Here is a 13,647-nt window from a genome sequence, read left to right as displayed (position 1 = left end):
TTTTCTTTCTTTTGATTGGTCACTCGGCAGCAAAAGCGATATTAAGCCCGTTTTTGTGTAATGTAGTGACATTGTTTATTTTTCTTTTCTTTTCTTTTCTTTCTATCTTTCTTTTTTTTTTATAGGCAGTTAGTGAGAGAGAGAGACAGAGAGAAAGGTCTTCCTTCCGTTGGTTCACCCCCCAAATGGCCACTACGGCTGGCGTGCTGTGCTGATCCAAAGTCAGGAGCCAGGTGCTTCCTCCTGGTCTCCCATGTGGGTGCAGGAGCCCAAGCACTTGGGCCATCTTCTACTGCCTTCCCGGGCCATAGCAGAGAGCTGGACTGAAAGAGGAGCAACTGGGACAAAATCTGGTGCCCCAAGCGGGACTAGAACCCGGAGTGCCAGCGCCACAGGCGGAGGATTAGCCTAGTGAGCCGTGGCGCCGGCCAATGTAGTGACATTGTATTAGTTTTGTATTGCCATATTACTTTAAGAAGTTCCTGGAACGAAAGGCAGTGGGGATTTGGCACGGTGGGTAAGCTGCCTAGGTACACCTGCCCCTGATTCCAGCTTCCTGCTCATGTGCACCTTGGGAGGCAGCAGGGGATGGCTCCAAGCGGCTGTGTCCCTGCCACACACAGGGGAGAGCAGGATGGAGTTCCCAGCTCTCAGTTTTGGCCTTGCCCAGCCCCTGTTGTTGTCCAACCGGGGAGCTTTTTCTCTGCCTCTCGCCGCCCAAATAAATAAACAAAAATATAAAAACACCCAAGTGGTTTGATCTTCTTAAAAAGTATGTGGAAAGTGGAATTGATACGTAGTACCTTGCTGCTGAAAAATTTTGAAATCCATGCAGTAGTTTTACATACTACAGGTTTCCGCGAACTTTCTGAAGAACTCTCACTAGCTTCAGCAATGCCCTTTTCTTCTCCCAGTTTCTGAGGGTCCGTGTCGCTGAGCAGGCCGAGCCGAGGGCTCTGTCCAGGACCTCCAACGGCTGCAAAGTGTCGGCCCGACTGTGTCTGCTCCGGAGCTTGTGTGGGTGTCGGCACAATTCAGTTCCTTGCTGAGTGGGACGGATGTCTCTGTTTTCTTGCTGGCTTGCAGTAGCTGTTCCTCTCGGGTGCCAGAGGCGGCCCCAGCTCTGCCACGGGTCCCCGGTCCCCAGACCCTCTCCTAACACGGCAGCTCCAGCTCCAGGGAGGGCTAGGAAACCTCTCACTAAAGGCTCAGTCTCTCTCCTAAGGCCCTCACACCTGTGACTAATCTCCCTTGCGATGAACTCACAGTCAACTGACCCAGAACCTTAATTACATCGCAAGAGTGCTCTACGGCACAATGGCAACCAAGTTCCATCACTTTCCTTATTTTTATCGGCTGGAAGTAAATCAAGCCCCGCCCACAGTTAAAGGGAGGGGCTACAGGGCTTAACTCCAATGGGTGGGGGTCCTGAGGACGTCTTAGAATTGTACCAGAGAGTTTTTTTTAAGATATTTAAAAAATAAAGACACTTAACCATATGAAGGCATTTTCATGGATATCATTGTCACCATCAAATGACGTTTTTATAATACAGTCCTGGTTATTGCAGAACTAAGTATGCCATACTACATTTGCACTACCGAAAGCAACTAAAGCTTTATTTAGAGGGTGAATCTTGGTGCAGGAAAGTAAGACTTATCTAAAAATCCATGAGTAAAATATGCTAGGCATAAAAATCATCTGTTTTAAATCAGGTATTTTAAGGAAGAAAATAAAGACTATTGTGATAAATGTTATTAAAGTGCTCATATGCAGTTAGTAAAACACATTTTCTCAGATTGTGAGAGCTTTTAAGATGCAGAAGATTTTAGAAAACAGCACAACAAAAGTGGTATTTTAATGACCTTCTCTGACCCTTGTGCCGTCACAGAGAGCAAATAGTCATTTGTACACCTGCATTCTTTTTCCACTGAGTGTTAAGAACCCTCTTCCATTGATTCTACAATCACAGGTCTGTTATAAATGTCATTAAGATTTCCCCAGCTTCCTATAAATGATCACTGACTTCTTAATGAAAAAATATCTGTTCTAGGGGACTAGCATTGTGGCATAGCAGGTAAAGCCACCACCTCCAATGCCAGCATCCTATATAGGATGGTTCAAGTTGCAGCTGCTCCACTTCTCATCCAGCTCCCTGCTAATGTACCTGGGAAAGCAGCAGAAGATGGTCCAAGTCCTTGGGCCCCTGTACCCACGTGGGAGACCCAGAAAAAGCTCCTGGCTCCTGGCTCCTGGCTTTGACCTGGCCCAGCCCTGGTCATTGCACCCATTTAGGGAGTGGGCCAGCAGATGGAAGATTTCTCTCTCTGTATCTCCCTCTCTCCGTAGCTCTGTCTTTCAAATAAGTAGATATATCTTTTTTTAAAAAAATCTATTGAAGGAAAAGATGATATCTAGTAAGGGTTTACATTCTTGGGACGTGAAAGACTCTTTTTTTTTTAATTTTTTGACAGGCAGAGTGGACAGTGAGAGAGAGAGAGAGACAAAGAGAAAGGTCTTCCTTTGCTGTTGGTTCACCCTCCAATGGCCGCCACGGCTGGTGCACTGCGGCCGGCGCACTGTGCTGATCCGATGGCAGGAGCCAGGTGCTTCTCCTGGTCTCCCATGCGGGTGCAGGGCCCAAGCACTTGGACCATCCTCCACTGCACTCCTGGGCCACAGCAGAGAGCTGGCCTGGAAGAGGGGCAACCGGGACAGAATCTGGCGCACCAACCGGGACTAGAACCCGGTGTGCCAGTGTGCCGGCGCCACAAGGCAGAGGATTAGCCTACTGAGCCTCAGCGCCAGCTGTGAAAGACTCTTAATGAGAAGGTCTTTGATGGAAGATTTTTGACTGCTAGTTTCCAAAAAATTAATCTCAAATACTTCTAGAGGATAAAAGCACACAAGGTTTTTGACATCTTGAAAAGGTAAAGGTTATCTATTGCCACAGTAAATGAAAGCAAGATTTAACAACAAAGTATTTTACAGAATTATAAATTTAAAGATAATATTTAGTTTTATAACCAAACTTTGACTATTCTGAGGCCATCTAGTGGGGCTGGGGGTCTGTGGGCTCCTCAGACGTAGATAGAATGTCCTCTAAAAGCAGGCTGCCAACTGTGACTGGAAAGCTTGTCTCCAGACTGGCCAGCATCTCCCCCACTAACAGCATCTTGTGCTGCATGTGTGGCCTTGTGGTTTTAAATCCCACCTGCAGGGTGGGTGCAATCTTCCTTCCAGGCTAGCAGAGGAGAGGGCTGAGCCGCTAAGGAGAATTGGGCTGTCTCCAAAAGACCCCTCTATCTCCTGTCTCCATGAGCCCCAAGCCAGTCAACATACAGTATGCAAACAACTCCCCCCTCAACCTCCTACCCATTGGGCACCTCCATAGAATGCTTTAAAAACCCTGGGCGTTTCCTGAAAGCCAGTGTAGTCCTGTTTGTTCGGGCATTCTGCCTGGTCTCCTCTCAGACCAGACACTTTTTCTGTCGCTTGCCAATCAAATAAAAGTTTCTGCTTCTTTGCAAGCTTCTGCCTTTTTATTTCTATACTAAACTGAGGAGAAGAACCCATGAAACTTGCTCCAACAACAGCCCTCCCCTCTGAGTATGGTAACATATTTATATGTATTTTTCCCCAAATAAAAAATGTCCTCCCAAATTTAATTTCCATTGTTTATATAGTTACTCAGAATCATTAATCTCACCTTGCAAAAGTTATTCATTACATGCAGTAAAATATTTTAAATACGAAGTATTGATAACTATAAAGGTTTTTAAAAGGTCTATATCATTAAAAACTGGAGATGCCCTAATAATTAACTAGTTTATGGGAGAAATATATAAGGAAAAAATAGAATAAACCACTTCATTGCATCGATTTGATTTAATGTCCACTTTCCTAATTAATTTAACTATTATAATGGCTAACAAAGAATATTCTAGAACATTTATGCCCAGCAATAGTTGATATCATTTCCTAAATATTAATTTATATTCAACAGATGTCTTTTATAAAAAGAATGTAAGTTTCTCTTATATGAAGCTTTTTTTTTTTTAAAGATTTTTATTTATTTATTTGACAGGTAGAGTTACAGACATCGAGAGAGAGAGAGACAGAGAGAAAGGTCTTCCTTCTGTTGGTTCACCCCCCAAATGGCTGCTACGGCCAGCGTTGTGCCGATCCGAAGCCAGGAACCAGGTGCTTCCTCCTGGTCTCCCATGCGGGTGCAGGGCCCAAGCACTTGGATCATCCTCCACTGCTTTCCCGGGCCACAGCAGAGAGCTGGACTGGGAGAGGAGCAACCGGGACAGAATCCAGTGCCCCAACTGGGACTAGAACCTGGGGTACTGGCGCCGCAGGTGGAGGATTAGCCTAGTGAGCCGTGAGCCGCAACGCTGGCCTACTCTAGCTGGCATGTTTCAAATTTTATAGTTCTCTGCAAATACTCAAAGCCCTATTTAATTTTATCATTCCAGAGTCAAAGTTTTCAGAAAGGTACTTCTGTAGTCATGTTACTTTCTTGGCATGTATGTAAGTATTCAAGAAAGGACACTGGTTTTTATATAACTAAAATAAAAAAAGAAAATGACTTCCATTCTTTTGTATGAATACCCAGAAATGGGATTGCTGGATATTATGACATCAATTTTTAATTTCTGAAGGTAACTTCTTAATGTTTTCCACAGCAGCCATACCATTTTGCAAATAGATTTCCCATTCTGTAGGCTGTCTTTTTACTTTATTATTTTCTTTACTGTGCAGAAGCTATGAAGTTTGATGTAGTCCTATTTTTTTTTTTTTTTTTGCTTCTGTTGCTTGTGCTTTTGGTGTTGGACCCAAGAAATCATTGGCAAGACCAATGTCATGAAGCTTTCTTCAAATGTTTCCTTCTAGGAGTTTCACAGATCATGCCTTATGTTTAAGTCATTAACCCATTTTGAGTTGATTTTTGTGTAGAATGTAAGGGTTCAATTTCATTCTCTCCAGTTTTCCCAAAACCATTTGTTGAAGATACTGTCCTTTGTCCATTGTATATTCTTGTCATCTTTGTCAAAGATCAGTTGACCACTTATGCATGGATTTATTTTGAGATCTCTTTTCAGTTCCATTGGTCTATATAAGGGGCAATTCCAAAAATTCAGAGAAAATGGAATCAAAACTATGAGTTCATTTCGGTGTAAATTTTTAATAGTACATGGGAAATATGTATTAGGGAAAACCTATACATGAATTTAATCTTTTTTGCATAAAAATAAACTCATACTTTTAATTCTACTTGTACATGAACTCTTTAAGTACACTCATATGTCTGTTTTTATGTTAGTACCATCCTCTTTCAATTACTGTATCTTTGTAATATATATTGAAATAAGGAAGAGTGGGGCCTACAACTTTGTTCTTTCGCAAGATTGACTTTACTGCATTTGTTTGTGGATTCATACGAATTTCTAGATTTCATTTTCTATTTCTATAAAAACTGCCATTGAGATTTTCATAAAGACTGCATTGAATTTGCAGATCACTTTGAATAGTGTGGATATTTTAAGGATATTAAGTCTTCCAATCTATGAACATGGGATGTCTTCCCATTTGTTTATATCTTCTTACCTTCTTTCATCAATGTTCTGTAGTTTTCAGTATTTAAGTCTTTCACCTACTTGGATTTTTCTAGTTATTTTGTTCTTTTTTGGACTATTGAAAATGGAATTGTTTTTCTAATTTCCTTTTCAGATAATTTATTTACACAAAAGAATGGAAATCAGTATCGGATGAGATATCTGGATTCTTATGTCCTTCATAGCATTATCCACATTAACCAAGATTTAGAAAGCAACTAAATGTCTATGGAACATGAATGGATAAAGAAAATAGGATATATGCATATATATACATATATATGGAATATTATTTAATTCTAAAAAAGAAATTCTGCAATGTGGATGAATCTTGAGGACACTGCACTAAGTGAAACATGCCAATCACAAAATGATAAACACTACATTATTCCACTTTCATGAAGTATCTAAAATAGTCAAATTCATAGACTCAAAGAATGCTGCCAGGGGCTGGGAACACTCACTAAACAATGGATATGAAGCTTCCATCAAGCCAAGTGAATAAAGTTTTCAAGATCTACTGCACAAAATCATATCTGTTATTAATGATATTGTATTATATACTTAAAATTTTTTATTAGGAGGGCAGATATCATGTTATGTGTTCTTATCACAATAATATTAAGTTAAATTAAAAATAAATGAAAATAAAAATCTCATATATTGAAATTTCTCATATATTGAAATTTAAAGCAAAAATTAATATATAATTCACAATCTTATGTTTATGGGATATTTACAAAAGCAAAGAACAAGGCTCACACCTATCTTAGGATTACATAATTTATGTTATTGTGCTCTGAGAATAATGACCAAAAGTCTATTCAACATCTTTCAATTAAGGCTTGGAACTTTCCAGTGGTTAGAGCCTTTCGATTTCTTGTCTTTTGATTCTATAAGTGTTTTTCTTATTCTGTAGTAGTTTTTCTTATTATTTTTCTTATTATTTATAGTTTTTCTTATTCTGTTAAAAGACAGCACCAAACAGCCCTAAATGGTCACTCACTAGTAGCAACATGTTCCTCTGGTTATAAAGAATACCTTGCCCAGTGACGTATCTCACTGGAAAGTGTAGACTATGAACAGCTGCAGATGGAGCCGACCTCTGTGGTCAGCTCTTCTAAATTGGTGGCTTGCATTTAGCTGCTAGAAAATTTAATGTGATATAAATTCATAACAACACCTAAAAGTTGTTTTAAATATTATTGCATATTACAAGAACATAAATTAAAACTATTTCCACTTAATATTCACATATGATTTACAAAATTAACTCACACATCTCTCCAAAATAATGCACACCTTCATTCATTTAAGATGCAGTCTGAGGGTGACCTTTGGCATAATGACCAAGATGCCACTTGGGACATCCATGTCTCACACTGGAGTGAGGGGTCGGGCCCAGCTCCACTCCTGGTTTCAGCTTCCTGGTCATGTGTACTCTGGGAGGTAGCAGAGATGACTGAAATTCTTGGGCCTGCAACCCATTGGGAAATTATGATTGAATTCTCAGCTGACTTCAGCCTGGCCCACCCCTGGCTGTTGCAGGAACTTGAGGTATCAACCAACTGATGGAAAACCTGGTTTTTGTTTCTCTGTCTGCCTTTATAAATAAGAAAGAAGGGCGGGAGAGAGGGGAGAAGGGAAGGAGGAAAGAAAGAGTGGCTTCACTTAGTCCTTGCTGCACTGTGGGATGGCTTCTTAGTGCAGGCCTTTCTAGAACCTTCTTTGTAGCATATTTTTTTTTCTTAAATAGTCTGCATGATTGAGGGGCAGGTTAGGGCAGAGCCTTCTACCCAGCGGATACCTGACAAATCCCACGATCTTCAATGTGAGAATCTCAACCTTGATTCAGTCTCTAAAAAGCAAGATGAAAAGTTCTTCAGTGGAGATGTTAAAGTGTGTACACTGTGCAAAACCATGCACCCTATGTTGTGTTACTTTCCTGTCCAATGGAACTAAACGCTATCATGATGCCATAGAATTACTGTTTTTATAAATCTTAACCAAGAAGTCACAACTTAAATTTGGCTAATTTAAATATATTTATGTATCTCTCTATATGATTTACATTAACAATAATTTATATTGTATTATATATTTATATTACATATTTACATTAACATATCATATTTGTGATATAACGGACATCTCAAACTGTACTTTGATTAGGTTGGTATTTTATCTTTATTTTAAGAGATTTATTTATTTGAAAGAGTTACAAGAGAGGGAGACAGACATAGATATTCCATCCCCAAATAGGCTCCATGGCCAAAGTTAGGATAGGCTGAAGTCAGGAGTCTGGAACTCCATCTGGGTCTGACACGTGGGTGAAAGGTATCCAAGCACTTTGGGGCATCTTCCACTACTATTTCAGGTGCATTAACAGGGAGCTGGATTGGAAGTGGAGGAGTAAGGACTTGAACAGCACTCATATGGGATATTGGTGTTTCAGGTAGTAATTTAACTAGACACACACCTGGTATTTTACCTATTTTCATATATAAAATTATAAATATGTATTTATTATGTCACCAAAATAATGTGCCTGCTGGCTAGACCTGCAGCGAGATAGGTGTATTTGTGCACTGAATGACTGGTGCTACTCAAGGGAAAGGCTCTCAGGCTGGATGACGACAAGTGTTGTTGGAAGAAACCCTTGCTTCTTGCACATAAGAACAGACTGGTCTACCTGTGATGTTCCCTGTAGTATTTTTACCTCACCATAGCTCTCTTGTAAAATTAAGACATGCTGCATTGAATGAGCATTTTTAAAAAAGTATTCAAAATATTAGCAGGACCTATAAAATGATGCATTTATCTCTGAAATATGAGGATGTTTAAAATAGCACATTGTTATGCTGGCATTTTATTTGACAAATCTATTGTTGGATGTTGACGTGGACTCATGAATTATTGCATATCAGAATGTATTTTTTTTTTTTTTTGACAGGCAGAGTTAGACAGTGAGAGAGAGAGACAGAGAGAAAAGTCTTCTTTTTCCGGTGGTTCACCCCCCAGGTGGACGCTACAGCTGGTGCATTGTGGCCAGTGTGCTGCGCCGATCCGAAGCCAGGAGCCAGTGCTTCCTCCTGGTCTCCCCTGCTGTGGCAGGGCCCAAGCACTTGGGCCATCCTCCACTGCACTCTCAGGCCACAGCAGAGAGCTGGACTGAAAGAGGAGCAACTGGGACAGAATCCGGCGCCCCGACCGGGACTAGAACCCAGGGTGCCAGCGCCGCAGGCGGAGGATTAGCCTAGTGAGCCACGGCGTCGGCCAAAGTGGATGTTTTTAAAACACGAGAGAATGGCATCTAAATGGCAAATATTTGTGAATTAGTGAGATTAGAAAAACCAATGTTTTATAAGATTTTACAAGTGATTAATGAAATCTTAAATCTAATTAGCCACAATCTTGAGAGAACAATTTTCCCACCCTGTGAAGATAATGAGTAATGACAAAAATTAGAGTAAAAATAGATGATTCCCATACACTATAATTCATAGTGAGGTTAAAAAAAGGGAAAAAAATAAGTGCCACATATACATCTTGCTACTAAAAAGACTGTTCCAGACAGGAAAGAAAAGACACTAAAGGAAACCTTTATCCATGCCACATAGATGAGAGCTATAGCGAACACCACCAGAACATATTTACCAGGAAACCCAATCATACTTACTGGAGAAAACCACATCACTTTAAGAATCCAAATTGTAAGAGCAAGATTCACGACGAGGATGATGAGTAAAAGAAGAACAAGCAAGTAGAGACAGCGCTTTCGCCAGCCATAAATGCCAATTTTGTAGACACACTGATTCTCAGGCCTCTCTATGTGAGTGCCTTCTGTGGCCGTCAGGTACTGTTCACCAGCCATCTGCTGTAGGGGGTGGGGGTGAGGGGTGGGGAAGAGAGAAAGAGAGGGAGAGAGAACAACTTGTTTGTCATTACTGATTTCCTATGAGCCTAAGAAACATATTTCTTAGTAAAAAAAAAAAAATCCCCCAAAGTAATGCTTTTTAAAAAAGAAAGCTATTGCTTTGAAATACCTCATTGTGTTTCAATCAGAGGAGAAAGTTAATTTGTCATGTAAAGTATGCTGCTTGAGATGTCCACATCCCACAGGAGAGAGCCTGGGGTTGAGTCCTGTTCTGGTCCTAATTCCTATTTCCTGCTAATGAGCCCCCTAAGGGCAGCAGGTAATGGCCCAAAGACCCATGGATCATAGTGGGGTGAAACAGAGGGAGGGGGGAATAAATGTTACATACATATTTTGCTACTGAATTTGTAGGAGGCCTGGACTGAATTGCAGGCTCCTAGAGTCAGCCTTGCCCCATTCCAGCTGTTTAGGGCACTTGGGGATGAGAGATTTTTGTCTGTCTGTCTCTGTGCCTTTGAAATAAATAAAAGTTGGGGCTGGCACTGTGGCATAGTAGGTTAAGCCTCCACCTGTGTTGCCAGCACCCCATATAGGCACAAGTTAGAGTCCTGGCTGCTCTACTTCCATTCCAGATCCCTCCTGATGGCCTGGGAAAGCAGTGGAAGATGGCCCAAGTGCTTGGTGCTTGGGCTCCTGCATCCGCCTGGAGACCCAGAAGAAGCTCCTGGCTCCTGGTATCAGAGAGGCCCAGCTCTGGCCATTGTATCCATTTGAGGAGTGAGCCAGCAGATGGAAGACCTCTCTCTCTCTCTCTCTCTCTCTCTCTGTCCTTTTCTCTGTACCTCTGCCTCTCAAATAAATAAATAAATCTTTTTTATTTTTTAAAAAATTTTTTAAAGATTTTTTTATTCATTTGAAAGACAGAGTTACAGAGAGAGAGAAGATCCAGAGAGAGAGGTCTTCCATCTGCTAGTTCACTCCCCAAGTGACCACAATGGCCGGAGCTGAGCTGATCTGAAGCCAGGAGCCAGGAGCTTCCTCTAAGTCGCTCATGCGGGTGCAGGGGCTAATGGAGTTGGGCCATCCTCCACTGCTTTCCCAGGCCATAGCAGAGAGCTAGATCAGAAGAGGAGCAGCTGGGACTTGAACTGGCACTCATATGGGATGCTGGTGCTGCAGGCTGGGGCTTTAACCCTCTATGCCACGGCTCTGGCACCATAAATAAATCTTAAACAATATAAAAAAGTCAAAGGATAAAATATGTTAGGTAAAGCATATGCATTTGGAACCTGATCATAACAAATTTTACATACACACACAGCTTTCTGCAGGGTTAAACTTGGAATTGGAGCTTCAACTAAAATAATCAAATTATCACATCTTTAAAAATTCAGTGGGAGAAAAACTGGTATCTATATATTTTTTTAAAAATTCAATCACTCAAGTTAATGCTGTGATTCAATTATATCTTTCTTCAGTAACTAAATCATTCAGAATTACAAAGTTTCTTTAGGGGCTGGTGTAGAGGCATAGTGGGTTAAGTCGCCTCCTGCAATGCTGGTATTCCATATGGGTGCTGGTTTGAGTCCAGGCTTTTCCACTTCTGATCCAGCTCTCTGCTAATGTGCTTTGGAAAGCAGCAAAAGACAGTCCAAGTTCTTGGGCCCCTGTACTCACATGGGAGACAAGGATGGAGTTCCAGGCTCCTGGCTTCAGCCTGGCCCACTCCTGGGCATTGGAGCCATTTGGAAAGTGAACCAGCAGATGGAAGATGTCTCTCTCTGTCTCTCGCTGTTTCTGTAACTCTGCATAACAAATACTTCACTAACATCTGATATAGTGAAGTTCTCAATATCAATCTGCTTTAAGAAAGATCAGAATATGTGTGTATACAAAATTCATTGTTTTATGTAAACTAGAGTAAGAATTGTATTTAAAAATTTTAATATTTTAAAATTTAAAAGTCATAGAGATAGACAAGGGAAGACATGGTCAGGAAGATCTCCCATTTGCTATTTCACTCCCCAGATGCCCACAACAGTTTGGGGTGGGCCAGGTTGAAGCCAAGAGCCTTCAACTTGGGGACCCAGGTACTTGAGTCATTGTCTGCTGTCTCTCCTGGTGTGTACTAGCAGACACCTAGACTCAGGAGTGGACCTGGGACTTGAAACCAGGCATTCTGATATGAATTCGTGGGCATCCCAAACGGCATCTTTGCCACCTCACCAAACACCAGCCCTAGAGTATTTTAGCACAAATTTCAACTCCACAAAAATTATTCATCTTTCTCTGTACACAAAAAGAAAATGATTTTTATAGTAAAGTGGAGATCAGAGATTATGAAGACTTTCTGATTGTAAAGGTAGTAAAATGATACATTAGAATACATAATGTCCTCTTTTTTTAATGCAATGGTTTTAGACTTATTTTTAAGGCTGTTTTGGAGGTGTTCTTACTGAAAACAACTCACTGTCTAAAATATTTAAATCCAATCTAGCAGTAGGCATCTCCCATATTCTAACTGGTTATATGAAATGGTGCTATCACACAGTATTTTCAAATATTCAGGATTGACAGTTGACATCATTCAACACCTAAATGTTTTATGACCTCATAAGGGCATGACCTATGCACTCATTTCTTTGAATTCTGTTGGTCTGCTGTACGTTAGAAAGTCACTGAACTGTACCCCATGTCTCAAGCCTGAATCCCACAAGTCCTGCTTGCTTCCAGCCTCATTTGGGCAAGTCTTGTAATCGCTGCTGTCACACGCATCTCCAGCGCATCTGAGGCTCTACGTGTCCTTTGCTACTACACTGGTTCAATCCACCACGAACAACCTCCACGCTGTTGCAAAATCTGCTCTCCTCAGGAAACCCTTCTCTATACAGCAACTCAATGTGTGAAGTGTAGCAGGCTCCTGGCACTGTTTATAAACCTCTCAACGGCACAGAGAAGGTCCAAACTCCTCCACTGCCTGCAAAACCCTACAGTAGCTAGCCCTTGTTTACGTCCCTGACATCATCTACTACTGTCCTTTGTTGACAATTGCTCTGTGATGAACGGGGCTGACTGTCGCTGCAGAGCCCTTGACCTGGACTTGCTGTGCACCTGCTGGTTCCTTCTTGCCTTTCAACAGCAGCTCACATGTCATCTCCTCAAAGAAGCCTTCTTGGGACGCTGTTACTCTATGTCACATCACCCTATTATATTAATGTCATAGCTCTCATAATGGTGGCAACCCTGGAATTTCTGTGAAGGATGGACTAGGAGTGAAATTGACGAGGGTGGGCAGAAGGCCTGAATTCAAAGCAATCACACTCTTTTACAGTATTGCTACAGATTAAGAAAACTAGCAACGTTTTATAAAAATGTATGTGTGTATATATATTCTTATTTCTAAAAATTCCTATAGATAGTTTCCTATTTTTGTGTAATAAATTATCATAAGCTTAACCCAAGACAATAGTATCTTGTAGTTTTGGCATCAACTCCGCCCCCACCTCCCCCACTGGCATAATCGCTGTGTAGAACCTGAACATCTCATCTCATGTAACTTAAATCATCTCAACATGACTCATAATAGGTAATACAATAGAAATTCTGTGTGAACAGCTGGTACTGTCCAGGAAATAACGAAAAGCAAACAATCTGTGCATGTTCAGTACAGACATGTTTTCCTGAATGTTGTTGATCCATGGTTAGTTACAACTACAATGTGGAGCCTGTGGATATGGAGGGCCCACTGTACACACTGTCTCGAATTATGCATCTTCCGTACTCTCTAGAATCCCCTTCCAGACCTACAACTCTGCCTCTCCTTTGAGCCTGCTCTAGAGTGTTTATCAACAACCTTTATGTTGCTCAACTCTGTGTGCATTCATGGAACCTAGAGTTGCTGATTCCTCTTTGAAGCACTTTTTCCACTGGGCTTTCAGAAACTCTCTGCGGCCTTATTCTTAGTCTGCTGCTGCTTCTTCCCATCAAGTGCTTCCACCGCATCCCTCTGCCTGGTCTCAGTCCTAGAGTTGTTTCTGTGTGCATGTTCACCCCTACTGTGGATGCACCTTTACACTGGGATGCATCTTTATACTTCCTAGCCTGGACTCACCCTGAACTCCACTTTCTCATATCCAATTGGGAATGGCA

The 13,647-nt window shown here is 41.3% G+C and overlaps 1 protein-coding gene across 2 annotated transcripts in view; it reads right to left on the bottom strand.

Annotated features, from left to right (window-relative positions):
* The window catches only part of SGCG (sarcoglycan gamma), a 93,106-nt gene that overhangs the window by 53,849 nt on the left and 25,610 nt on the right, over positions 1 to 13,647 (bottom strand). The window contains exon 2 of one of the 2 annotated variants that reach the window (XM_062195409.1): positions 9,301 to 9,498. In XM_062195409.1, the coding sequence (XP_062051393.1) occupies positions 9,301 to 9,495 (195 nt within the window). In that variant the 5' untranslated portion in view covers positions 9,496 to 9,498. The remainder of the gene's footprint in view (positions 1 to 9,300; positions 9,499 to 13,647) is intronic. The other variant, XM_062195410.1, reaches the window with a different exon arrangement.

This window comes from Lepus europaeus, chromosome 6 (genome assembly GCF_033115175.1).
Source record: "Lepus europaeus isolate LE1 chromosome 6, mLepTim1.pri, whole genome shotgun sequence".
NCBI classification, from domain to species: domain Eukaryota; kingdom Metazoa; phylum Chordata; class Mammalia; order Lagomorpha; family Leporidae; genus Lepus; species Lepus europaeus.
This window is presented reverse-complemented; position numbering and strand designations above follow the sequence as displayed.